This window comes from Phyllostomus discolor, chromosome 1 (assembly GCF_004126475.2).
Source record: "Phyllostomus discolor isolate MPI-MPIP mPhyDis1 chromosome 1, mPhyDis1.pri.v3, whole genome shotgun sequence".
NCBI lineage: Eukaryota > Metazoa > Chordata > Mammalia > Chiroptera > Phyllostomidae > Phyllostomus > Phyllostomus discolor.
Genome location: NC_040903.2, coordinates 198,656,775 through 198,683,699, shown reverse-complemented (window position 1 = coordinate 198,683,699; position 26,925 = coordinate 198,656,775). Strand labels below are relative to the sequence as shown.

General features: G+C 54.3%; 1 protein-coding gene across 1 annotated transcript in view; it reads left to right on the top strand.

Annotated features, from left to right (window-relative positions):
- The window catches only part of POMT2 (protein O-mannosyltransferase 2), a 41,308-nt gene that overhangs the window by 10,012 nt on the left and 4,371 nt on the right, over positions 1–26,925 (top strand). Inside the window, exons 3-18 of the mRNA XM_028508078.2 lie at positions 2,537–2,641; positions 4,288–4,396; positions 6,319–6,427; positions 7,938–8,097; positions 9,485–9,591; positions 10,249–10,331; positions 12,530–12,639; positions 15,121–15,187; positions 17,556–17,625; positions 19,637–19,715; positions 20,839–20,990; positions 21,398–21,489; positions 22,557–22,633; positions 25,688–25,759; positions 26,045–26,104; positions 26,198–26,303. Coding sequence (XP_028363879.1) covers positions 2,537–2,641; positions 4,288–4,396; positions 6,319–6,427; positions 7,938–8,097; positions 9,485–9,591; positions 10,249–10,331; positions 12,530–12,639; positions 15,121–15,187; positions 17,556–17,625; positions 19,637–19,715; positions 20,839–20,990; positions 21,398–21,489; positions 22,557–22,633; positions 25,688–25,759; positions 26,045–26,104; positions 26,198–26,303 — 1,558 coding nt within the window. The remainder of the gene's footprint in view (positions 1–2,536; positions 2,642–4,287; positions 4,397–6,318; positions 6,428–7,937; positions 8,098–9,484; positions 9,592–10,248; positions 10,332–12,529; positions 12,640–15,120; positions 15,188–17,555; positions 17,626–19,636; positions 19,716–20,838; positions 20,991–21,397; positions 21,490–22,556; positions 22,634–25,687; positions 25,760–26,044; positions 26,105–26,197; positions 26,304–26,925) is intronic.

Sequence of the window (26,925 nt, the reverse complement as noted above, 5' to 3'; positions counted from 1 at the left end):
GAGCCCCTCTAAGTGGTGTGTAGGCGGTTTCTTCCTGGGGTGCTGGGGCCCAGACCTGCCGTTTCACACAGCCCCCCCCCCCCCCCCACTCCCAGCCTGGGCACCTGGGTGCTCCGGTCAGGCAGGGACTCTTAAAGAAGTAAAAATGCTTGCACGTGGTAACACATTCGGTCAGTAGGGGAGGAAACAGGTCAAAAGCTACCTTCCCTCACATGTCTGTTCCTCAGAGGTAACCGTGGTCACCTGTGTTAAGTTTCTTACGTGTCCTCCCAGAAACCTCCTGTCCAGATAGAAGTGTGTGTCTGTTTGTACACACAGAGATGTTAATTCACATGCACAACACTTTATGCAGATGGGATCAGACTGAAATTGCTCAGCAGCTTGTATTTTAACAGGGTGTAAGTTCATCCCACATAACACATAAAATGTACTGTATTCTTTTTAATTACTATATATTATTCCATTATATGGCTGCACCATAAATTATTTTACCCCTCTTCCATTGCTGGGTATTTGTGTTATTTCCAATTTTTTAGCCATAACAAAAGATACTGCCCAAACATCCTTGTGCATGTGTCTTTTCATAGTTATACAGGTGCCTCTAAAAGATTCTCAGCAAGCAAAGCAAAGAGTCAAATGGGCAGTTGAATTTTGTGTTAGCTATTGCTCAGTGTTCCTGAAGAAGTCCCGCAGCCATGTGCAGGCCCACCACCAGCAGAGTGTGAGGGCGTTTGCCGGCCCGCACCGCTGCCGGCTCCACTGCGACCGCGCTGCCCAGCGGCCAGCCTGAGGGTGGAGCCCGGCACAGCGTGCCGTTTTCCTCCGCGTGTCCCCTGAGTCAGGTCGGACATTTCTTTTTCGTTTGTTTATCAGTCTGTTTTCTGTGAACTTGCCCATTTTTCTAGTAGGTTATCCTCTTTCTGCCTGATTCACAGGAGTTTTTAGGGAGGACAGCAGCTCAGGGTTACTTTTAACCTCACGGGAGCTGGGAGGGAGCGGAGGTGTGAGTGCCTCTGGAGGACGCGGCACGGTGCCGGGGGTTTTTACCTACAGCGCCACCTCTTGTCTGCACATCCCCCGTTCTATTGCCTGTCGCTCAGAGACAGGGGGCGTTGTCCGTGGTCAGAGAGCGGGCCTGTGGGCGCTGAGGTCTGAGCCTCCTGTGCGGTTCTCCCGGTGCCAGTGCTGGCCTGCCGGCAGTCCGGGGACTCAGACCAGCCCAGTTGGGGCTGTCCTCTGCGATCCCAGGTCGGGAGGAGCGCCCGTTCTGCTGGTCGCCTGCCAGGTTCGATTCATCTAGGTATTTAGATGGCTCCGTCTTTTCAATGCCTTTTATTATGTTATATTAAATTAATTATAGCAAGTTAACTTCCAGACCCTGCGATTCCTCCTTTAAAAAAAAAAAACTCTGTAGTATCCCAGGTTCGATTCCCAGCCAGGGTACATTCCTGGGTCGCAGGCCATAACCCCCAGCAACCGCACATTGATGTTTCTCTCTCTCTCTCTCCCTTCCTTCTCTCTCTAAAAATAAATAAATAAAATCTTTAAAAAAAACAACTTTGTAATCAATAATCATTTATTGCAGAACTTTGGCTTCTGTACTCACGTGGACTACAGAGAATGACTGTTCAGAACTCCTTAGAGAAGAGAGTGAGCTGGCTCGTGGTCCACGCCCAAGGCCCCACCCTCAGTGTTGCTGGGAGGGGCTTTCCCTCCACACGGCCCCCCACCCCCAGCTGGAACAAGGGCGGTCTGGGCCAGCCTGGGGCTGTTATAGATGCTTGGACTTTGCTGGTGGTTTTTATGACTGAACTGCTTCTGACTGCTCGTGTGACGAGAGAAGTTTACACTGGTGATGACCAAGGCAAGGTGGAAAGAGGCCGATCCTCCCCAATGTTTGGAAGCATTCACGTCTCCGTTTGTGGTTGACGTATTCTGGTTCAGGATGTGCCGTGGTCGCCTCCCTTTGGAATCCTGGAAAAAGGAGGAACCAGTTCTGGCCTTTTGGTGTTTTTTTCCATTGGGATTTTTCTCTTCCCTCCTAGGAAAATGCAACTGTCTTTCCTCCTTTCCATTTTCTTCTCTCCTCTCTATGCCTCGTGTGTGTAGAAACGTGGCCACTTCTCCCCCTCCTCAGTCTGACTCGAGCCTCCTTTCCCTTCCGCGGGCCAGCCTCGGGAACCGGCCCTGCCCGCAGCCTCCCAGTGAACTGTCAGGCTTTATCTTCCCGCAAATGCAGGCAGGCCGAGTGAAAACGCCCCTCAGTGGCCCTGCCCGGGATTTCTTCTTCCTACGTATTCCATCTGAGAACTTGGTTTTTAATACAAGGGAGGGTTTGTTTCAGGCAAGAGCTCTATGGACAGAAGATTCTTTGCTTTGCAACAGCTGCAGGAGAAAATGTCACACTGTCAACTCCCTCTGTGGACCATTGTCCAGGGAGGCCAAAGTCTGGGTGCAGCTGGAGGGAGGCTCAGGGGGTGGAGGAATCGGCCCTCGAAGGTCTCTCATTTTTTTTTGTTTGGTCTCCTTCTCTCAGATGCTGATAGGCCTCGCCGGCTACCTGAGTGGATACGATGGCACCTTTATGTTCCAGAAGCCTGGGGACAAGTACGAGCATCACAGCTACGTGGGCATGAGAGGAGTAAGGCTTCCTGCCCTGATGTAGCCTCCCTGGCCCTGGGGCCGCTCTGTCAGAGTGTTATAGTTGGAAGCCCTGGAGTGGTGGCAGAGCTTCAGGGTGGGGGGACAACCCCCTGAAGTGGGACACCCCCATACCACTTCGAAGGGGATACCCCCACACCACTGCAGGTGGGATAGCAGCCTGGGAGCCGGGCCGCCGGGGTCCCAGCCGTGGCCTCAGCATGTTGGCGCAGGCTAGGTGTTCTTCTTCTCTCGGACCACAACTGCCAGAGTGCTGCGTATCTCTGAGGGCCTTTCCTTAAGATTTCAGCATCCCCCCACTCCTGTTACCAGGTTTATGCTGCTTTCCCATGAAGGTTCCAGGCGCACACAAGGGGTTTTCCAGTCTTCGAAGGGAGGCCTGGCTTTGCCCTTGGCCCCTGCGCCCCGAGACCCAGCACCAGCCTTGATGGAGCGTGGCGGGGCCTAAACACCCAACTCTGGGCACCCAGACCTGTAGCTAAAGGAGGCCTGAAGAAACTGACCTTCAGTGGGGGCTCTCAAAGCAAGCTGCATTTACAAAGCCCTTTCCTTGAGACGCTCACACATTCTAGATAAATGCAGAGTACCTGTTTGGGCTAACCACTGGGTAGTTTGCATGGTCATGTCATACCACATTGACAAGAAGTGTCTGAGACCCTCGAGTTCACATGCGAAGTGATCCTGTGTCTTCTTAATGCCTTTTGAATCCCACATAGCATGCATAGTTGGATGTAGGCCTGACTCACCATGAACTTGGCCGTGGGACTTGAGAAGGCCACACATCACAGCCTGGTTCACACTAGGGCACATCGCTTGCTGTTGACACAAAGTGACAACCCCCCATGTGAGGATTTCCATTCCCTCGGGCGGGTCTGTTTTGATAGACAAAGTAGGGAGGCACAGAGAAGGCTTCTGGTTCAAAACCGAAGCAAACCAACAAGCCCGCCAGGCACCGAAGTATGAGGCAGTCTTTTTTCTAGCATTACAATACAGCCTGTAGATTATAAACGGTGATTGCCGGTGTGGCCGGAGCAAAGGGCCAAGGGAGAAATAGCAGAAACAACAACAGAATTCTCTAAAATACTGAAACACCTTCAGAAGCGTCTTTCTTAACTGGTACCACAGTTTTGTTTGTAATAGAAGCTACTGTTCGTCAAGTACTGCCTGTGTATTAATAAACTTCAGGCCATTTCATCTTCAGTGTAAACCTTGTGAGGTAGGAACTGTTATTCTTCACATTACACGGGGGGGTGGGGGAGGTTAAGACACAGAGGAGAGGTGGCGTTCTCAGGGTCACAGCTAGTGAGCCGTGGAGGACCAGCCCCACCCTGGTACCCCCCACGGGCAGCCAGTGGGCCATCCGGGCTCCCCGTCTGATCTGGCCGGACTTGGCCGATGTCATGCCCGTGCCCAAGTTAGTACTCAGTGGAAACATAAATGCTACTTGATTGGATGCTTCACTGTTACGTCGGCCCTTCCTCATGCATACTTGTCCCGGGTGATTTAGGTCACCATGTCTGTCTGCATTAGGGTCCTCCGTCTTGTACCTGAGTTTGTACTTAATCAAGGAGGTCCCTGAGGCTCAGCTTAGTGGGTTACTTGACTGCTTCTCTTTTCTTCCCATAGTTCTGCGCCTTCCTTGGCTCCTTGCTGGTTCCCCTCGCCTACCTCACTGTGCTGGAGCTGTCGCGGTCCCTGCCGGCTGCGCTGCTCGCGGCCGCACTCCTCACCTTCGGTAGGTTGTCTTATACCACGTGTCGTGTCGTGGGCAGCTGACTAGGAATGTAGCTAGAGGTCAGCACGTCCAAAGGTCCTGTCTGTGGGCCCAGCTCTATGAAGTTAAACAACTTCAGGGTTGAGGAAATGTATTACAAGTCTTATTTTACCCAGTAGTAATACTCACATATGTAAATGCTTGTATGTAGCAAGCCTTTACATTATTGTAAGGGAGAGTTGGCACAGGTGATCCCAAGGGATAGACCATCTCCAGGTTGTCCACATTTGAGTTTGGATTGGATAAGAAGGGGTGTGTGTGTGTGTGTGTGTGAGAGAGAGAGAGAGAGAGAGAGTGAGAGAGAAAGAGAAAGAGGCTTACCATTCTGATTCTGCTTCTCTCAGGTTATTGTCGAGATTACTTTGTATTCCTTAAACTAATTTTAGTTGGATGCAAGGGCCGATGCCCCAGAAGTAGCTAGGTAGCAGGGGACGATCAGATGGAAACTTAGGTGTTTTCTGTGGATAATCGTCACGTGGGTAAATGAGAGCTGACGGGTAGAAATGGATCTTGTTGCTAGCCTTGCTCTTCAGAAAGTGACTTCATGACCGTAAAGAGCTTAACATGTGAAGAAATGCAGACCACTTTAGGTGGGTATCTTAGGGGTGATTCTGGCCTTGTTTTGACAGATGTGTTGCAAGATTGTGTGGCCTCTCTGTAGGGGGTTGGTGGCTTTTTTCTTGTGTCTTTAATTTCCCTTTTTAGTTATTCAGTCATTTATTCTTTTTTTTTTCATTCAACAACTGCTTTTAAAGCATCTCCTCTGTGCTAGGCCACTTTTCCTGGTCTCAGAGGATTCCCTGATGAGAGTCTCTTACCTTGGAGCTTACTCACTAGTGGGGCAGACAACAAACAGGCCAGTGAATTACTAAGTCTGTCATGTAACACCCTAAGCAATAAGTGCAATGCAGAAAAGAGAGTCAGGTGAAGAAGAGTCTCGGGGAGTGATCCTGTTTTAGGGAGGGTGGCCAGGGAAGAGCTCCCGGAGGAGAGGGCCTCGAGCGAAGATTGAGCCTTGCAGAGATGGGAGGGGAGAGTGTCTGGGCAGAGGGAGCAGCGTGTGCGGCAGCCCTGGAGTGAGGTGGCCCTCGGGGGAAGGGCAGTGGGGCAGAGTGGAGAGTGTGGCAGCGGCGTGGGGACAGGAGGCCGGTTGGGCAGGGAGACCTTGCAGGCTTTGGCGATGTCGTGAGGAGTTTGTTAGTCTGCGTGAGTGGGGAGAGTTTAAGAAGGGGCATGAGGCAATGAAATTTTGTTTCAAAAAAATCACTTTGGCACTTGTATGTAACATGTGCTTCAGGTAAAATAGACGCTATCCTGGGTGTAGGCCGTTCGTGGCTGCAGGAGCAAGGTGGCAGAATTCCCTTTTTGATAGTGGAAGTGAGGAGTCTTTGTCTTTGGACTGTTCTGTCCGAGTGGGTGACACGATCCGTCCTCGGGTCAAGAGCCTAGAAGCAGTGTGAGATACTATATTTTTGAAAGATTTTATTTATTAATTTTTAGAGAGGGGGGAAGGGAAAGAGAAGGAGAGAAACATCAGTGTGTGGTTGCCTCTTGTGTGTTCCTTGCTGGGGACCTGGCCCACAATCCAGGCACGTGCCCTGACTGGGAATAGAACTATGATTCGCAGGCCAGGGCTCAATCACTGAGCCAGCCCAGCCAGGCCTGCAATACTATTTTATGTCACTGGGCTTTGGTGTCGCCCAAAACTGGGGCCTTTTGCCTCCCCAGGACTCAGTGACGGCTCAGGGGCCCTCCTAGTCTTGGCTGCATCAGTGCTCACTTGCAGCTGAGCACAGGGGGACTGTTCCTCATCGCCGGGGTGTTTGGTTCTCAGGGGACCCATCTCCGATTCCCCCTTTGACCATGGAGCTCATGTTTTTCAGACACAGGATGCCTCACCCTGTCCCAGTACATCCTCCTTGACCCCATCTTGATGTTCTTCATCATGGCTGCCATGCTGAGCATGGTCAAGTACAACTCCTGTGCTGCCAGGTCAGAAGCACCGTCTCTGGGGGTGGGGGTCAGAAGCCGTGGCTGCGCCAGAGTGTCTGTGACAGCTGGGACAGGGCGGGGCGCCAGCAGGACTTGTCCTGAGGCTGAGTTGCGGGTTAGCCAGCTTTTTAAAAAACTTAGATTGCCGTTTTTAGATCGTGGAAATAGATGTTAAAGTTGTCTAAATACTTGTATTTTTGCTTTACATAAGACTAAGAAAACGTTGATTATAGTTTCCAGGAATATTATCATTTTTACAATAGGGGTGGATTTCCACAGAGGTTTATGGATTATGAAGGGGTCCTCATGCTTCCCCACCCTGTGTCACAGGTGCTGGGTAGGAGGTCCCAGGACAGCTTTGTCCGTCACATTCTCTGTCCTCGAGGGGCGGGACCCAGAGGAGACACTGCCCGGGAACTCCTTGTCTCCCTGTCCCAGTGGTGGTAGAGCCGGTCCTGACTGGCGCTGGGGACAGTGGATGTACAGGCTGGCTTGAGTGGCCCGCAGCGGTCAAGAGCATCCCCGCAGGCCCTGCCGAGTTCTCAGGCTGTTCTGGGGGCCTGGTCTTCCCCCGGGTTAGTCGTTTCCAGATCACCCCTCTGCTCTGAGGGAGCAGAACAGGCCATTCATTCTCTTCACACCAAAAGGGCCGGCCCAGCCTAGGCTTTTCCAGCAGTCAGTGTGGTTTCGCCACAGCAGAGCTCGCTACATTACGTCATGCTAACAGAGCCTCACCCGGTGGCCCCCAGCTCTCTCTGGCTCTGGGTTATGTTCTGTTCCTACCACACTCACTTCTACCCGGCACTTCTTAACTACATACCGTGTGCCAGGCACCGTGCTGGCAGCTGGAGGTGCAGAGTGCTCACATTTGGGCTGTTAAGGAGTGTCCATCCTGGCAGGGCAGGCGGCCCGGCCGTCAGAAAACGGCAGCACCGTACGCTAGGTGCCCCGAGTGCAGCAACCCTGGGAGCCCACTGCCCGGGTGGGAGCCATGCTGCGCGGCTACCTGATCTCTGCACTTCGATGGCCTCGTGTGGACCATAGGGTAATGTCAGGATCTGCGCCCTGTGCCGTGGGGTTAGGGAAGGTTAAAGGTCAATACATGGGCAGGACTCAGAACAGTGCCTGCCACAGAGGTAGCGCCCAGCAGATGCTGGCTTTGACGGAACCCAGCGGCTCCTCCAGGTTTTCCTCTCACTTCCGCCCGATCGGTTACTCCTGAAAAACAAGCCCCTTGCTCACTTTAAGTTCTGTACTTACTCAGGGAAGCCATGAACCCCCTCCCCAGAAAAAGCTCCTGCCCACCCGCACACTGTGCTCCCTGCAGTTTCCAGGGCTTCCCAGGCCACAGCCCCCCGGGAGCCGCATGGGCCCCGATGATAGGAGCCCGAGAATGGAGGGCACGGCACAGCCTCTCAGAGTCTGAGACCCCCTGCCCTTTCCTGCTGCTGCTGTTGCTTTAGAGTCAGGCTCCAGCTGCCAAACTGAACTCTGTCTTGTTGGTTTTCAGGCCCTTCTCTGCCCCCTGGTGGTTCTGGCTCAGCCTGACTGGCATTAATCTGGCTGGTGCTTTAGGGGTCAAGTTTGTCGGCCTCTTTATCATCCTGCAAGTGGGGTGGAACACCGTAGCAGACCTCTGGCACCTGCTTGGAGACCTCAGTCTTTCACTGGTGAGAACCCAAGTGCTTGTAGAACTGTCTTTGCTCCTCAGCACCACTCAGCAGCGCCGGTGGCTTTCTCTGTTCCTGCTGCGGGTGCAGAGTGGCTGTGTCCTGGGCCTGCAGCGGGTGGGACCCAGCCGTCCATCCTCCATGGGCAGTAGGACAGCGGGGACCCGGCCATGGCTGAGAGGCTGCAGGGGTGGAAAGGGGGAGGGCGGACTAACAATCTTGGGGTTCTCTTTTGGCATTTGTTTCTGCAATGTTTTTTTAATGCTCTACAAACTACTCAGCCAGGTGATTCTGGCTGGCGGGCTCATGCCAAACGTATGGCAGACACTGGTGGCGTGGGACCTCAGGCAAAGTGGGGAGGGCGCCTCTTCCAGCTCAGGGTTTTCTCTTCCTGACCCTGGCTTTCCAGATGTGCAAGCCAGGAAGGGCCTCTAGGGCTCGTTACAATATTATTTACTAAGGGCCGATTTGGCGGCAGGCTCTACGCAAAAGGCTTTGCCTTCGTTATGTCATTTTCTTTCCATAGCAGTCCTGTGTGGTGGGTAGTTCTCACCCTCTCTTTGCGATGAGGAACTCGAGGCCCAGAGCGGGGGTAGCATTCCCCAGGCCATACTGGTAGTCAGAGGCAGAGCTAGGGTTCGGACTGAGGGGAGGCGGTCTCCAGGCCTGAGCTGCTTCACTGTGATGCTTCTCCATCGCCTCTGACCCCAGTCCCAACAAGCTCGCCCATTCACTCAGGAAATGCAGACAGGCTGGGCACTAAGTGGAGGGTACCATATGCAGGGGGATAAAGCAAAGGTCCCTGCCCTCTGGCGACCATGGAGAGTGAGAAGTAAGTGAACAAGGCAACTACAGTGCAGCCAGCAAGTTCTGTGAGAGCACAGAGGAGGGCGAGAACCAGTCTCAGGTGATGCCAGGGGGCTTCTGGGGAGAAACTGCAGCCTGACGTTAACGTAAGGAGCAGTCAGCCCTGTGATGGGTGGGCTGACATGGAACAGGAAGGGGGAAGGTGCAAGGGGCCGGGCGGCGACTGGGGTGTCGAGGGGATGGATGAGTGACGATGCAGGAGATACAGGCCACGCTTTGTTGGTGGCGCGGTGACAGCGTGAGGTCCAGAGCGAGGGCCGGACAGGCAGCGGAGGGCTGGCTCGCCGTCAGTCCCCTGCACTGCCGCAGTGGCGGGGTGCCATGGTAAGGCTTCAGGCTGCCACTTACACTTTCTTTACAGCCATTCGTTTTCACTCTTCTTACAATTATGACCTGTAAATATCTACAGATGACTTAGCGATCACTTAAGTCCCCGAGTTACGTGTGACACACACACAAGATGTAAGGAAGGACAAAGGCCCACGTGCCCAGCCCGCCCCCACCCCGGCTCTGTTTGCAGGTGACTGTGGGGAAGCACCTGGCGGCCCGCACCCTGTGCCTCGTCGTGCTGCCGCTGGCTCTCTACACGGCCGTGTATGCCGCTCACTTCCTGGTGCTGAGCAAGAGGTACCGCAGAGCCCAGCCGGCCCCTCGCTCGGGGCTGCCCCGCGCCTCTGAGCCCACCACGGACGGGCCGTGTGGTTTCCTGGGTCTGTAGTCGGGATGATGGGGGGACCAGGGTGTTTTCCCTGTTCGTTTTCTCCTGGGGCCTATCTTCTGGGTTTCCAGAATGCTCAGAAAGGCCGACACACTTAGTAAAGAGTTTCCCCACAGCCAAAGCCCCTTGTCCCTGAACAAAGTCCCTTGTGCTCAACAGGGACGGGCCACCATAAGGGTGCACGGTTGGGGTGAGGGCAGCAAGGACACGGGCAGCAGCCCCCCTGGGACGAGCAGCTGCTGGGGGTGAGGCGCTCCGTGCAGCATTTTGTGTCCGTGATGTCTAACCAGAACCATTGCGTAGTTCTTCAGATGTTTTTTTAAGTCCCCAATTTGCAAATAAGGAGCTGAGGCTAAGCAAAGTCAGGGACCTTCCAAAGGTCGCCTGGCCAGGAACTTGGGATCTGGGCCTGTTTCTCCTGCCCCGTCAGCCTCGTGTGTCTCAGATGCCTCACTGCCACGCTGGCTGCACGTCTTTAAACCCGCCGAGCAGGCGTTGGTGGGGCTGCTGGGAGCTTGTGATTCCCTCTGCTGACGTGGCTCTCCCCCGCCCCTGCTCCCCCACAGCGGTCCTGGCGACGGCTTCTTCAGCTCTGCCTTCCAGGCCCGGCTTTCAGGAAACAGCCTTCACAACGCTTCCATCCCCGAGTGTGAGTGTCTGCCGGCCTTTATGAAGGGCAGAGGGTTTTCTGGGCGTTGGATTAGAAAGGAGGAGTACGACGGCTTGTTGTTTGAGCCTGTAGATGGCAGAGTGGGAGAGAGACCCGGTATTTCCAGTAGCGGACTCAAGAGGGAGTCGGTTCACAGGAAGTTCACAGGTGGCCGTGCTGAGCAGCAGACTGACCTCAAGGAGAAGCTTCTCGTTGCAGCCGTGAAAGCATCAGGGCCAGCGCTGGGAGGCCAGACGGAAAGAGTCTGATGAGGGAACGAGGGTCTTCAGGGCCACTGGTCAGTTTCCACCACGGGCTTCCATGACTCACGTGCTTTCCCTCTTTCCCGGATAGTCCCTGAGCGTCAGTCACATTGGCGGCTGTAGGTGGATGCCCTCGAGTGCAGGGTCTGGTGTAGAGCATCTTTGCATGGTGCTCTACCGGGCTCCATGTGTTCAGTACGTGAACAGGGAACTCAGAGCGATGGGGATCGAAGGGTGCGGAGAGAACCTGCCGGGGGCTGAAGGGGATCGGAGGTGTACGGAGTGAGGTGCCTCGGAGTCGGGTCCTGGAAGAGCGGGTGGGTTTCAGCAGATGGAGAGGGAGGAGAGGGCGTATCGGGCAGACGGGACAGCGTGATCGAGGCCGAGGACAGGGCAAAACTCAAGGCACAGGTTGTACGCAGAAAAGTACTGGAAGACAAGGTTGAAAAGATAGGTGGGGCCACGTGATGAGGATTTGAAACGTCTCGGTGAGGTGTTTGACTCCATCACACCAGCGCTGGTGACCCAGCGGAGGTGTTTGGGCGGGAGGAGGCCAGGAAGACTGTGCCCCAGGGAGTGGCACTGGTGGCAAAGTGTAGGGTGGCGAGGGAGAGGAGGGGGTTGGGGCAGATCGCCTCCGGAAAGCCGTTGCAGGCACTGAGCTGGGGGTGGCGGTGGCAGCCACAGAGTTAAGGCAGACGGCAGACACGGGGGAGACTGGACGTAGGGAGGGAGGACGAAGATGTACTAAGGACCTGAGCCCAGGTGATCGTTTCCTGGAGGTGAGGACTGTGTCTCTCAGTCTCCCTGGTGCCTTGCACAGTGCCTGGAACACAGTGAACCCTCTAAGATGGCGAGCGGAATGAGAAATAGGAAAGCAGGCCAAAAATTTGGTTTGTAAAGGTCGATTTTGAGTTCTACATGAGAGAGGTTACCTTCGAGATGCTTGGGAAAATCCACGCAGTGGGGCCAGCGGGCTTGGGGCCGCAGCTTCCAAAGGAGGAATCAGCCTAGTGAAAGGGTGATCGATACCGTGGCCATGGTTGTAGCCCATGAGGAGGAGGAAGAGGACAAGGTGGAGGCCAGGCGATTGGAGAATGCAGGGGGAAGGGGACCTAGGGAAGGAGGCCGCGGAGGAGCAGTTCATGAGGGAGCATGGGGGTATGGAGGAGGGACAGAGAGTGTTTCTAAAAGCAAGTGGCCCCCACGTGCCCCCCACCTTGGGCCCCACTGTGTATGTGGTGCCATCTTTGATTAGCTGCATGAACAGAGGAAGGTGGGAGTGGGCCCTCACTGGTGGAGTGAGACCTGTTCCAGCGGGTGGGACTGGTGGGGAGGGTGGGGTGCAGCAGGGCAGCTGTGGGGAGGGAGAGGGGGAGCTGAGAGAAGAGGGACAGTAAAAAGGAGTCAGGGCTTCTCAGTAACCCCAGGCCTGCAGGGGAGGGGATGTGCTTGGGTTTACTCTATTTTTTCTTTTAATTCAGAGTAAAAAAAAATACCCAAATATCATAAAACAGTTGCTTTATACGGTACGAGATTCAAAAACACTAAAGTCTGTCCTAACAGTCTATGGTAACATTGACCTTGGAGAACATTCTGGATAAGAACGTAAAACGCTTCTTCCTTTATTCCACTGAATGTATGTCCAGACCTTGACTGACGGACAAGTTGTTTCTCATCTTTTGCTACTTGAAATAGTGCCTTGATAATATTGCTACTACCCAGCTCCTCCTGAAGTGGGAGGGAAGAGGGAGCACCCTGTGGTGAGCTCCCTCCCCAGTCGACTGGCAGGCATGAGGAGGCAGCCGTGCACCCGCTTTAGGCAGCCCCGGGCCCAGTGGGGTCTGCGAGAGGCTTGGTGAGCCCTGGGGCTGGGGAGGCTTCCCGCACTACACTGCGTCTGCTCACGCCCTGCACTGTCGTCCTTCCTCCTAGACCTGGCCTACGGCTCCGTGATCACCGTGAAGAACCTGCAGATGGCCATCGGCTACCTCCACTCCCACAGGCACCTGTATCCTGAGGGCATTGGCGCCCGGCAGCAGCAGGTCAGCGAGCCTTGGTGCGCCTGCGTGGCAGTGACGCCACACTGTTTGTGGGGCTGAACCAGCCGTTCCCTTTCTCGCCTCTGGCCCTTTGCCTGCTGTTCCCCCAGCTTGAAACATCTTCCTCCTCCCGTACCCTCTCCTCTTCCCTTTGGCTAACTCGAGCTTCTCTAGGTGTCCTCTGAGACGCACTCCTCTGACCACTGCGACCCACCTCTACCTGGCACTGGGCCAGGTGCCTCGGGCACCCTTTGCAGGCCCGTGCAGTAGCCCTTTGCACATTGGGCTGTGAGGGCTGCCTTCCTCCTCTCTCCTTGTTCCTTGGCTGTCAGCTCCTCAGTGCCTGGCACGGAGCAGATGGTGAGAAAACGGTGGCGGTTGCAAACACAGACCTGGGAACCAGACTGGATTCTCTGGGTTTCAGTCCTGGTTCCACTAGATACGACTTTGAACAAACTCCTTCACCTTTCCGTGTCCTCATCTTCCAACTGGGGAGACGAAGTAGCACCTCTGCCCATCATAGCGTGTGCAGAGAGTGCGCACTGGAAGGCGCATGAGTATGGTCTGAATGTGTGAGCGGTGCCGTGCCCCTGTCCCTGCGGGAGTGGGGTGTGGCTGTGGTGGGCGGTGCCCGGGAGGGAGAAGCAGGACGGGGAGAGTCTGGTGGGGTCAGACTGGGAGGCCTGGTGTGCTACAGTAGATCTGACTTGGTTCCGTAGACACAGGGGAGGGCCTGACAGTTACTAATGGATGACAAACTGTGATTAGGTCTCTCATGTAGAAAGGTAACTCCGGCAAGGCTGTGATGGGTTGAAGTGGGTACAGACTGGAGGTAAGGAACCAGTTAGGAGGCAATAATCATGACAAAGCCTGGTGACCGGAGGACTGAGGGGGGAATGGATTCCAGAAACCCTTCCCAGGGTGAATGTCAGGGCCCAGTGACCAGTGGGTGCCAGGGGTGAGCTGTGTCCGGGTCTGTGGTTGGAGGTCCAGGCGTGCGTGTGATAACGCCGGTTCACAGGTCAGAAACGAAGGAGGCAGAAAGACCTGGGAGGTGGGGGAGTTTCCTCTGTGAGTCTTAGATCCGGGTGTGTCACAGGAGGGAGAGTTGAGTGTGTAGCGAATGGGCATTAGGGACACAGCGGGATTCCGTGACATTGCACAGAAGGGGTGTGCTGAGGGAGAAGGGCCAGTGAAGGAACCACGGGGAACAGCCACATGGAAGGTAGTGTTACAGGTGCTCGGAGTGGTGCTAGAAGAGGCTGACAAGGAGTAAAGCACACACACACACAGTGCACACGTGAGCACCACAAAACCTTAACCCCCTCGAGCAAATCCAGGCGATGTGGGCCGTATACAGCTCTTGTTCAGGAGTGTGGGCAACCCAAACCTGTGAGCTTCTTGGCTGTTTTAATACCATTGTCCCTAATTTTTTTCTGAGAAAGCAGAGCCCTGAAATCAGCCACAATCCACGCATAGTTCTTTTCCTAAATGCTAATCCCAGATCTCTTTGCAAGTAAAGCAGTCATGTTTTGTCCAGTTGGAGTGATAAAAATTTATGCTGTATGAGAATGCCCGTATTTCTGTTGTTTCTGGGAGTCTGTGCTCTTGTCTACACAGTTGGTCTAATTGTGTATATGGAGCCTCTATCCGGGGAGCGGTGGAGTTAGCTGCTTTGGTTCGAATCCTGACTCTCCAGCTAATAAGCTGTGAAAAAAGTGCTTAACCTCAGATTCCCTGGAGATGAGGTGGGGACACCCTGCAGCAGCGTGGCCCCTGCAGCAGAGATCCGCCTCGCCCAGGGCCCAGGGCCCAGGGCCCAGAGCGGCGCCGGGGGTCAATGGCAGCCGTTCGCAGTGTCACATCTCACAGGCCGTTTCCTGCGTCAGTGGAAACTGCTGTGCAGCGTTCGCTGTGGCTGTGTGGTACTCTGTCCTGTGAATGGGCCGTCCCGCTAACTGTTCCTCCACTGTTAGACATGCAGACTCTCTGGACTTTTAGGTTAGACCAGTCACAGCCTTGCATGTGGGCTAACCACTGTGGGCTAAAACTGCAGGCTTCTGGGCTAAGATATTTGTGGAGCTTTTTCGTGTCCTTTGGCCACTTTCTAGAAACCGTAATGCAGGAGGTTTTCATTTAGAGGGTTCAAGGCGCGCGCTGAATCCTCTTTGTGTGCGGGGGGCTGTTTGGAAAGGGATCGCTGCTCTGCCTTCCGGGAGGCTGGCACTTGAAAGACGAGGTGCAGGAGACCCGAAAGAGACAAATCAAAATGTTCTTATGGGAAAAGTCCCCTAAATGCACAAGGAAGGAGAGAACCCCACTCACCAGTGCTGCTTCTGAGTCTGGCTGGGAAACTTGGCCCCTCGGGGTAGTGGCTGGGGTTTCTGAAAGGCTGAAGCAGCGCTGGGTTGCTGTCGGGGCTGGTGTGCTTGTCCTGGGGCTGGCTGTGCTGATAGTGACGGTATTCTCCATCCCCGCCACCAGGTCACCACCTATTTGCACAAGGACTACAACAACCTGTGGATTGTCAAGAAACATAATATAAACTCAGGTAATGTGACAGGGAACAGGTGCTTCTTGTTATTGCCTACTCTGAGCCCTGCCTAACATCCCGCAGGCCTCCCAAAGAAGGGTATAGAGGGGTTTTCCTGAGCATTCTTAACATCTTTCTTCCCCGTCTCAGTTACCCTTTAACCGTTATTTGTTGAGCTCCTACTATGGGCAGAGTGCTCTTGTCAACGGAGGGGATTAGCCGTGAGCAGGACAGATGAGATCTGTCACTTTGAAGCCAGAGTGCGGGGCCAAGGCTCAGACTTAATCCCAAGGATTACCTGGGCATGCCACCAGGGCCTGGTGAATGGCCCCAGCTGGGGCACAGGGCAGCTGCTCTCATTTCTAATTTAGAACATGCCAGGCATTGCAGGCCCTAGCACATGGTGCACTCAGGTTGTGTTGATATGACAGAGTGCAGCTGCCTACTGGTGGTCATCCCGGACTGGGCCAGCCTGAGGTCTGACAGCCCGCCAGGCCAGTGCCAGTCCCTCATTCAGAACCTGCTGATCTACCTCTGCCTCTGCCTCTGCCTCTGCCCGGCCCGGGGCCAGGCCGCTCTGAGGCATGCTGTCGGGCTGTCGGGCTCTCGGCGCTTTATGACATGGACCTTGTCTGGGTGTTCCTTTTTTTGGTCAGACAGTGAGCTCCTGCAGGTTATGCCTTCTGCTGCAGCCGCGAGAGAGCACAGGGCATCTCCCACTCACCTTCTGAGCCCCTACAGGTGCTTCTGTGCCTCAGGTGTCCCCTGTGACTCCTCAGCAAACGCCACCAGGCTCAGCCTGTCTGGAGTCAGCTCCCCCCGAGCCTTTGTGGGGAATGGACAGCTGCTCATCTCAGTTCACCTCCTGTGTTCACCTCCACACCTCCCCTTCTCGCCGTGGTGCTCGGATTAGGAATGTGGCCCGCGAGATCACTGTCTTTGCCTACCACTCCTCAGCAGTACAAAGTAGGACGCTTTTGGGCGGGGTCTCGGTCTGTACCTCTTTAATACTGGTATCAGCTGTGTTTTGCTTCAACAGGCCACGCTTACATGGTCTGTCACAGTGAGGTGTTACGAGGGCAGGCCAGCTTTACTTCGAAAGTCAGGTGGGCACAGGCCAGATCTTGGAAGATCCCTGGTCTGTCGTTCCGCCGGGGCTTCTCGGTAAAGTAGTTGCAGTTCACCCAAGCGCTACGGGTTTGTGTGAAGGTGGACAGCTGCCAGCACTCTGGGAAGTGGGAGCTGTGTGGACTGAGGTGATTGCTATAAATGTTCCCCCCAAAATTTGCGTGAAATAAAACTTTCCTCCCCATTGGCTTTTTTGATTAGTCATCTTGCTGATTCATCTTTTAAAGAGACCTTAAAAGGAGTGGACATCCCTCTGGTTGAGTTTTCTAACTCTCTTGAGAGCCAGTGATCTGTGCTGGTCAATTTGTCTTCCTGACCGTGAGTGTAGGTGTCTCGCTGTCGGGGACAGGAATTTGCAAGGATTCTTCTGTGTCACTGTGGTTACTGCCGATTCCTTTTCCATCGTCATTGCCTTTCTAGATCCTGATCAGCTGTGACTTCCGGATGCTACAGAGTACAGTCGACTCCTGAACAACGTGGGGGTCGGGGCGCTGGCCTCCTGCACAGTAGGAAGTCCACGTATAGCTTCTGACTTCCCCAAAACTTAACTACCAGTAGCCTACTGTTGACCCGAAGCCTTGCTGACAGACAGCATCGGCCGTCGGTTAACACATATGTTCTATGTTATGTGTATCGAGTGCTATATTCCTAGAGTAAAGTAAGCCCAAGAAAAGAAATGTTATGAAGTAAAGTCATAAAGAGGAGACGATACAGTTGCAGTGTTTACTGAAAAACCCGTGTGTGAGTGGACCTGTGTCGTTTAGACCTGCGTTGTTCAAGTGTCGGCTGGCCTCCCTCTTTTTCTAGCCTTTATTACTAAAAGGAAAATCTTAGCACTGCTGGGCCGCCCAGCTGAAAGCCCTCCCAGCGGGGGTTTCGGTGCCCGTCAGCCGACGGAGGCCGCAGCTGCGAGCCCGGCATGCGCAGTCTGGCCCCAGTTGTTCACGAGCTCACCTGCTCCCACTCTTCCTCATGCCCACCCACCTGCACCGTATGAAACCATCGAATACTTTTGTTCTTTCATACCTCTGTGCCTTCCCCCGACTTGTGCACCTGGCAAAACTCTCCCTCTCCTTTAAGAGTCTTTTCAAGCATTATCTTGAGACACCCTCTCTAGGCCTCCAAAAGAGTCGGGGGCCTTTCTCTCTGGTCTCACAGCTCTGATAGTACCTCTGGCACCTGCCACATACTGTGACTCAGTCCACAGCGGCCTAACGAGCAGATGGTTTTGGTATCAGCGCTTGTTTCTTCTTGGCAGATCACCTAGACCCTTCGTTCCCAGTGGAGTTTGTACAACATGGAGACGTCATTCGACTGGAGCATAAAGAGTAAGCAGTTTGCTGTTTGGGGTAAATGGGATGGGCCCTGGAGGTAGGGAGATTTTTTAGGCTGGAAAGAAGCAGAAGTCAGATGTAGCTGAGGGTGTATCTGTGGAACCAGGCTACGTGCTGGGACCACAGCGCCGTTTTTGCGAAGGTTGACGAGATAAGCTGACCGGCCTTTGCCTGCCTACTTTGGCTTTGGGGAGCTTTGACATTGAAGGTATCTTTCCTAGAGAACAAAAGAAAAAAATTCAGTTGCCCAGAACGGCTTCTTCAGTGGCCACCTTTAGAAAGATGTAAGAGTCTTTTTCCAAGAATATGGCAAGCTAGTTTATTTAACCAGTGTTCTCATTGAAAATGACTAATACAAAAACTGGGATATAAATATAAAACTAGAATAAAGTAAAAGCATCTTCTAAAAAGCACCAAAGAGCTGATGAGATAGGAGTCACCAGGCCGGAATCTAGGTGAAAGGGGACCCAGAGAAGTAAGGGGACACCGTGCCGTGGTCCCCCAGTCTGGAGCTTCTGTCCTTGATTTCGACTGCCTCTTGCGAGATGGAGTTTTAAAGTGAAAGCCCTGGGTTCACCTAAAGTGGTAAATTCACTACCTGAGCCCCCAAATTGGGAGCCCCAAAAAGATTGCAGTGGGGGTAAATCTGCCCTGTCCGCGTATGGAAAGGTTACTTGGGTGCTGAGCAGTGCTTGGAGGGCTTGGGGGCGGGGGGGTCAGGAGGCACTACTGCTGGTTCCCGAGATGATGTAACTGCTGGTCAGTTGATCCTCACGTGGATTTGCAGCCCGAATTCATTTCACCTGGATGGTCTCAACATCTTCAAGCCAGGAGTTTAAAGAAACAAGATAGTGGATTGGTAATGTCTCCTAACTGTCTGGCTAAAAGCAAAGGTATATCTTCTTTTGGGAAAGACATTGTCATCTATTCGCATCAGTGGCTTTTCAGTGACAGTGAAAAGTACACAGTAAAAAATAATTAAACACAAGGAAATAGGACAACACATGCAAGAATGAATAAGAATGATAGACAGCAGAAGCAGCCCTCAAAAGCTTCATGTACTATCCCTGGCCGGGTGGCTCAGTTGGTTAGAGCATCATCCCATACTCCAAAAAGGGTTGCGGGTTCGATCCCTGATCGGGGCACAACCTAGGTTGTGGGTTTGATCCCCAGTCAGGGCCATATGGGAGGCAAATGATCAATGTTTCTTTCTCTCCCTCTCTTCCTCTCTTTCAAAAATCAATGAACATATCCTTGAGTGAGGATTAAAGAAACATTTTTTGTGTGTACTAGAATTATCATATACAGATATTTTTAAAAATCAGGGATTATATATAGAAAAGCTATGAGGGTATTTTTTCCTGGTCATTATGATTATGGATATTTACAATTTTAATTGCATTATTAAATATTTTCATTTTATTAATAAATTAAACATGTTATTAAATTTTATTTTTGAAAATTTCCAAAACTTTTATAATGAACACCGTTTCTTATTATGGATGAAAGGAAGCACAAAGTAAACAAAAGCTAAATCAGCCCCCACGTCCCCACAGACCCCTCCTGCATAACGCTGGTGGAGGGAGCGGGGGGAGCAGACGGAGGGAGCAGGTCTGCTGTCTTGGGCATGTGTAGGTTACAGGTTTCATTTTCCTCTCCCCACACCTGCGAGCTCAGTGCTTCAGAGCCACCGAGGGGTGGCCAAGGGGTTGTCGCCACCACCCCCAGGTTCCCCGTCCCCTGAGGTCAGCCCCTTGGTGGGCATGCAGTCCGGTACACCTACCATTTGTCCTTCCCGGTCTGGCCTGTCTCCAGTTCTCTGATGTTTCTTGTGAGAGCAGTAAATAGGCAAAAGAAGTTCCTGTCATGTTGAATTTAATATTCAGATTCTTTTTTTTTTTTTTAGTCATACTAACAGGTGAGTCTTAAGTATCCTTGGTTGAAGAAGAAACGTTGCACATCTCTGTTCTTCAAGGTAACGGCACTTCTCTGTTCCAACTTCCAGGACTTCTCGGAACTTGCACAGTCACTATCATGAGGCCCCCCTGACCCAGAAGCACTATCAAGTCACTGGCTATGGCATAGTAAGTGAGCGAGGGCAGTGTGAGCAGGATGTGAAAAATGCTGGGCCTGGCTCTGGGCCACAGGGTGGACGCAGCCTCCCAGGACCCCAGCAGGTCCCTAAGGACGGCGGGTTCAGGCTGCACAGACCTCTCTGCACACCAGGGGCCTTTGGCCAGGCTTGCTGTGGGGAAAGCAGCCCGTGAAGTCCGCTCGTTTCCATCTCTCCTCCTATAGTCACCATGCCAGCTTTATGTTCTGACCCTTAATAAGTGTCGAATATGAGTACTATTTGGGTCCTTGGTAAATCACATTGGACATCGAAGCCACAGACCCACAATGTGACCCCCCAGCGACTGTGTAAGTTTATCCTTTGCCAGATCCCAAAGTCCTACTTGCCTTATGTTTAAGGATTCCTTCCCTGTTCTGCAGAGGGATGTTAACCGCATTGCTTTTGGATTTTCACCACCTTGGGGTGATGCCGCGAATAGAGGAAGCTCAGTGAGCACTTAGGGCTCGGGGAGTGATTTGAAAACAAAAGCAGCCAGTGGGTAACTGGACTTACGACTCTCAGTGACGTTCCCCTCCGGGGCTTTGGTGCGTCAGGAAACGATCTGGGTTTCATAAGGTGGACTTGAATCCTCTCCGTTTGCTCATCCCGGTGGGTGCTAGAGCCAAGACTCTGAACTTCACCTTGTGGGCCTCTGCTGAGGGGAATTAGATACAATTGTCTTAACTCCCAAAGTGCAGCGCCCAGGCCAGACCCTTCTGGCTTAGATGCGTGCGAGCCCAGACGGCCAGGGCGATGGAGGCAGTCGGCCCAAATGCACTCCTGTTGGCTCAGAGGGTGCCTTGAGTTTGGTGCCTTGAGTAAGGGCAGAAACGTCTATTTAGACTCAGACGCGTGCCCTGTGCAGTGAGCAGTTGGACTTCTGGTCCAGGAGCTGGACCACGCTCTTGGCAGTGGCAGTGAGCGGAGCAGTGTCCATCACTTGGGGTATTTCCGTGGCCCTCGCGTCGTTCCCTTTCCTGCCTCAGTCATTGCGGGCAATTCAGTCTTCAACCTTTGTGATGTGGTGGCATCTGAAATGTCCTCTCTAAAGTCATCTCACTTTCTTTGTACTTTCTTCTTGATTTATCCGGCAGAACGGGACGGGGGACTCAAATGATTTCTGGCGGATCGAGGTTATAAACAGAAAACACGGAAACCGGGTCAAAGTGCTGAGAAGTCGCATTCGCCTCATTCACGTGGTCACAGGTTGTGTCCTGGGCTCCTCGGGAAAGGTTCTGCCCAAGTGGTGAGTCTCTGGGGCTTCGGCGTTCCAGTCGAGGCTCACGCTCTTCCTTTCACACTACAAGTGTTCCAGAAGCTCCCGCTCCCCCATTGTCAACGTTCACCTCCTGTCTGCTTGTTATTAGTGGGAGGTGGGGGGAGAACAGGCATCAGGTGTGTTACAGAGCACAGGGTCCTGGAGTTCCTCTGGTGTTTTATGTGTTTGGACATTCGAACGTTTGTACGTGTGGTTAGTGGCAACTGCCTGGATCTTTCTAAAACGGGCGTTCTGCATGCCAGAACACGGCTCGTGCAGGGGTGCAGAAGGCATGGCCACTGCGTCGAAGAGGGAGGGGTGCCAGGGAGGAAGGGCAGGCGGCGGCGCTTCGCTCTGGCGAGTGGCGGGTCTTCTGTGACTGCCTGTCTTCACAGGGGCTGGGAGCAGGTGGAAGTCACCTGCAACCCGTACCTGAAGGAGACCCTCAGCTCCGTCTGGAACGTGGAGGACCACATCAATCCCAGACGTGAGTGAGGGCGCTTCCTGGGCCGGCTCCGACCTCAGAACGAGAAGCCGTTATAGACGCTGCCGCCACTTTGCCTCATTGTTTCACTTTCTTTTTAAATCTCACCTCTTTATAAGAGCTGTCTAGAGAGGTGGTGGCTCCTTTTCCTTCCTGGTCACTTAAACTTCCACTCCTTGAAATGACCAGAGACCTCACTAGGGGCCAGAGCTCGCTGCCTCTTCTGGCTTTCCTTGCCTTTTGCTGGATTGTTCTCTTCTTCCCCATGGTGCCCATGTTGCCCGTCCCTGTTTCTTGTCTCCTCCTGGGCCCTTCCGAATGCTGCACCGTGGGTACCTCCCCACCCCCAGGGGTCGGCGTAGGCTGGGGCTTTCCCTCCATCCCCTGTGGAGAGCGCCTGCCCTCCCTGCACCCAGCCAAGACGTTTGCAGAAGGCGACAGCCTCAGCTCCGGGTCCGAGCCCACAGCTGCGCTCCTGGGCTGCAGTTTGGTGTTTCCACCGTGGCACCCTCTCCCGCTCCGCGTGTTGGGTTCGTCCTCTGTGCTGTTAGACTGCCCACTCCTTGCTTCTGCTCAGTGTCTTCTCTCCACGCTTCCTGTTCCATTCCTTTTACCACCTAATTTAGCCAACCGGCTAATTAATTAACTAAACAACTCTGTTGAGTATGACTGGACCATGTAGAGCCGGGGGAAACACCGGGGAATGAGGTGGATTTGGCCCCTGTCCTCACAACCTCCTGCCGAGCGGGGGATGGGGGTGGGGGGGGCCAGGGGGGCTGCATTTGCCGCAGCGCTGAGGTGAGGGGCCGCTGTGCCAAGAGCCTCGGAGCTCCCGGGGACAGGCCTGTCGCCACTTGCCTTTGTATTTCCCAGGATGCCTGATGGTGCTTGGTTTGAGCCGAATGAACAATCAAGGATGGGGCCAGGCTTTCCCCCCTGTCCTTGGCACTTCCTCCTACGCGGCAGCCAGCCTGTTGGGAAAGCTGCGCTCAGACTCGGCAGCCGTGTGGGTGCCACGCGCAGCTGTGAGAGAGACCGTGTGACGCAGCTTTCCTGCTCTGTCCTTCCAGTGCCCAACATCAGCCTGGACGTGCTGCAGCCCAGTTTTCCTGAGGTCTTGCTGGAGTCCCACATGGTGATGATTCGGGTACTGTGCCCCCCTCCCCCCGCCCCCGCTTGGTGGCTCCTCTGAGAGTGCTGGTGTAGGTGGCCTTCAGAGGCATTTACGGTTATCACGGGACCCTGGTGGTGATGGAGACGATGGTGATGGCAACAGGGATGACAGCAGTGTAAACTTATGTAGCCCTTCGGTGCCGGGCACTACTCTAAGCCCTGTGCATATATTGACTAATACTTATTATGGTCCTTATTACGGATGAGGGCGTTGAGGCCCAGAGAGATGATGGCCTTGCCTGGAGTCCTCGGGCTGAATGTTGTTAGACATGGGCCCAGGCGTTTGAGCCAGGCTGGCAGGCTCTCAGGGGCGGGCAGTGCGAGTGACCGACACATGCCTCCACCCTCGGGGGTGCTCAGCTCTGTGCAAGGGGTGGAGCTCTGCGAATCAGAGTGTCCTTGGGTGAAGATTCTGAGACACTGGTCATTCCTTCCATCCCATGAAGTTTTGAGCAATTAGGATGAATAGCTAATATAAGTGCATCGTTTACATGCAGCGTAAAACCCTAACCGTGAGCCCCTCATGTTCCCAGGCAGAGATGGGCCATTTAGGGGCTTGGCTGATTGTCTTTGGGTTTTCTGAGACCCCTTGTTTGTGCTCTGTGCCCTGAGTAGCTGTAGCCATTGTGGCATCAAAGGTCTGAGAACATTTGAGGGAGGAAATCGTTACATTGAGGAGTTTTACCCACTAGCGTCTGCTCTCCTGGGGGCGTGGGGCACGCCCTGCTGCGGGGGCTGCCGGGGGAACCCCTTTACCTGGGGAGGGAGAGCTGGCATTCGGCAGGGACGGTTTGGAGCCACCATACCCCACCCCCTGTGGCTGCTGTTGTTTTCCCCCTGGCGAGCCGTGGCGGAGTGGGCTTTTCTGGAAGCGATTACGTGAGCAGTGTCAGTGACTCCAGTTGACTTCAGTCACCAGATTAGATTTAAAAATGCAACTTTTGTCATTTCTGCACATTGGGAGGTGATGCGTTGACAGCAAGCCATCTCTGGGTCACATCTTCTCTGACTTCCTGCTTGTAGCTGTCACTGTGGCCTGATGACACAGCTCCTCTGAATGTGTGCCTGTCAGTCAAAGTATCCTTCCGGGCCTGGGTAGGATTTTAAGACTGAGTCTAAATAGTCTCATTCGTTCTTCCACTATCGGAGAAGTAGAGTCCAAGAAGAAAAGGGACATAGGGGACCTTTCTTACTTAACGATGTGGAGTTGGGATGGGGAGAGAGATGAAAACAGTCCAGATGGCAGCAGCTGCAGGGCAGAGCGATTTTCCACCCGCTGAGTGGAGGGCGGAGAAGGCCTGGGCGGAGCAGGCCTGGCGGGGTTGACAGGACAGGCCCACTGCAGGCGTTCAGCATAGAGAACGGTATACAGATGCACGTGCCGATAACGGTTACGGGTTTTTCCTTCCTTCCAAGTCTTGGCTTAGTAAGGGAGCTGGCTTTCTCAGAGTGCATTGTGGTGAGTAGGGTGCCCTTGGCTTATTACAGCTCTGGCTGGGGTCCCTGAGTTGGGGACTGGGCGGTACTGATTTGAAGGCATCGATTCCCCTCAGCTGGTGCTCCGGGGACCAGAGTGACTCATTCTTCACTTGGGGGACTTTCCGATGGCCGCACTGGTTCAGGGGCTGTGCAGCCGGCCCCTTTGGGTCTGACACCCCCCCTCCCCCGCCCCCTATGGCACTTTGACCCTGGAAGAGCAACACAGCTATTGTGTGGGGGCCTGCAAGTGATTCCCAACCTCTCGGGCGGTTGGATTAGTGAGGCACCGAGTAGTGGTTCGCTGAACCAGACCTTCTGGGTCTTTCTTCTTTTAAAAAAAGATTTTACTTATTTTTTAGAAACAGGAGAAGGGAGAGAGAAAGAGAGGGATGATTGATGTGAAAAAAATCAACTGGTTGCCTCTGACATGGCCCCATCCAGGGACCTGGCCTTTGACCCAGGCATGTGCCCTGACTGGGAATTGAACTGGGGACCTTTCAGTTCACACGCTGGTGCCCAACCCACTGAGCCACAACAGCCAGGGCTTGGAGCTTTCCTGGCCCAGACTAGTGGTTCTCCACAGAGGGTGATTTTGCCTCCCAGGGGATATTTGGCAATGCCCAGAGATGTTTTTGGTTGGCATGGCTGAAGGGCAGGGCTGTTTCTGGCATCCAGTGGGCTGAGGCCGGGGATGCTAAACGTCCTGCCCTGCGCAGGGCAGCCCCGCACCAACGGCTCCCCCAGCCATGAACGGCAGCACGGCTGAGGCGGAGACACCCTGCCCTGACTTGCAACACCTCACTCCTCTTCGGGGAAGTGCCTCTCGGTGTGTCCTGATGACGGGGCAGGTGCCAGTCCTTGAGGTTAGGGTCCAGGGTCCTGACCCTCTTCCGTCTGGGTTTGCCTTGTGGACACGGGTTGCTGGGTGTTCTCGGCGGCTGGATTGAAGGAGCTGAGCGTGGGTCCCATGGGCTAAGCGCGCACTCTCAACAGGGGTGATAGCCCTTCCCGCAGGTAGAACACGTCTCTGGAGGGCAGAGGCCCCTTAGCTTCTTCATGCGTGAAGCACAGGTGTTCGTGGGGCACACAGACAGACTCCAGCAGGGCTACGGTCATGGTGTGGGCTAAAGTTCAGGAATGCATCCATGTTCCCGGTTCGTGTTTGAAACTGGCCTTCCGAGGGGACGGATAAGTCAGCCCTGGTTTTATGTGCCTCCTCCTCACCCTCTCGCACCTGTCCTCAGCCTGCAAGGTGGGCACACGTTCTGTGCCCGCAGGAAACAGATCCCTCATCCTCTTTCTCCGAGGTGGAAAGGGTCTGGCTGGACTCTCAGGTGGGAATTAGAGGGCTGCTTGCTGGGAGAAGCGAGGCCGTTCATTGCATAGGCGGGTGGACGGTGACAGAGAGTGGGCACGTGGTCCTTCCCGCAGGTAGAAGGGGGAGAGAGGGGTTCTCCTGACGCTTGGCCGTTCATCAAAGAGCCTGTGCCACCCTTCTCTGTCAGCCCCTCGATCGGTCTCGACCAGCTTCTTTGCCCCCTTCCTGCAGGGGAACAGTGGCCTCAAACCCAAGGACAATGAATTCACATCCAAGCCCTGGCACTGGCCTGTCAACTACCAGGTAGGGCCCCGGCTAGAGCTCCTCCCAGGAACTGGAACCAAGAAAGGTTCCGCTGAGACTTGGTGGAGGTGGGGTGACGGAGCGAGGCCTGGCTGCCTGGCGTGGGGTGGCTGGAGACGGGGCACTGTGCCCTGCCCTGTTCCTGACCCAGCCTTCCCAGAGAGCTCACGCGGAGCTGCTGCCCAGGCTCCCTGTCTGTGGAAGGTGACCGGCCCCTTCCCCCTGGAACTCAGGCGGCTGGGAAGAGCTGGGCCCCAGACCGGCAGCCTGTCCTCTGCTCCTCAGGGCCTGCGCTTCTCAGGGGTCAATGACACGGACTTCCGCGTGTACCTGCTCGGCAACCCGGTGAGTGCCCGCACGGGCCTGGTTCCAGCCCTCATGCTGGCCCTCGGAGAGCTGCGGCTGCCCTCTCACCGGCCCGCCCTCGCCTCCCCGCAGGTGGTGTGGTGGCTGAACCTGGCGAGCCTCGCCCTCTACCTCCTCTCAGGGAGCATCGTCGCTGTGGCTGTGCAGAGAGGGGCCCGTCTGCCTGCGGAGGTCGAAGGTCAGGTCCCTGGGCCTCTCCCTCCCCAGCCTGGCCGCTGGCAGGCAGGCGCCTGCAGGCAGGGGAAGGCCCGCCAGTGGACGGGCTGCTCTTTCCCTTCTCCTTTGCTTTTTAAAGCTCAGTCGCCAAGTGCCCAGTGCTGTGTTAAACCCTGCCCCCTCCCAGCAGCCCTGGAGGGTGGGGGTTATTGCCCCCACTCAGTGGATTAGGGAGCCAAGGCACAAGAGGTTAAGGAACTGGTCGCAAGACACATGCGTGTAAGTGCTAGGGCTGAGGGTCACGCCCACGCAGCCTGCGTGCGGAGTCTGCACTTTTTTTTATAATTAATTTATGTAGGTTTCTGTAGTTGACAGAGCACCTTCTTTTTTTAAAAAATATTTTATTTATTTATTTTTAGGGAGGGGAGGGAGAGAGAGAGAGAGAGAGAGAGAAACATCAATGTGCAGTTGCTGGGGGTCATGGCCTGCAACCCAGGAATGTACCCTGGCTGGGAATCGAACCTGGGACACTTTGGTTCCCAGCCCGCGCTCAATCCACTGAGCTACGCCAGCCAGGGCTTGGAGTCTGCACTTTTAATCTCTGCTCTGCACAGAGCCGCACAGAGCCGCCCGCCTTTTCTCTT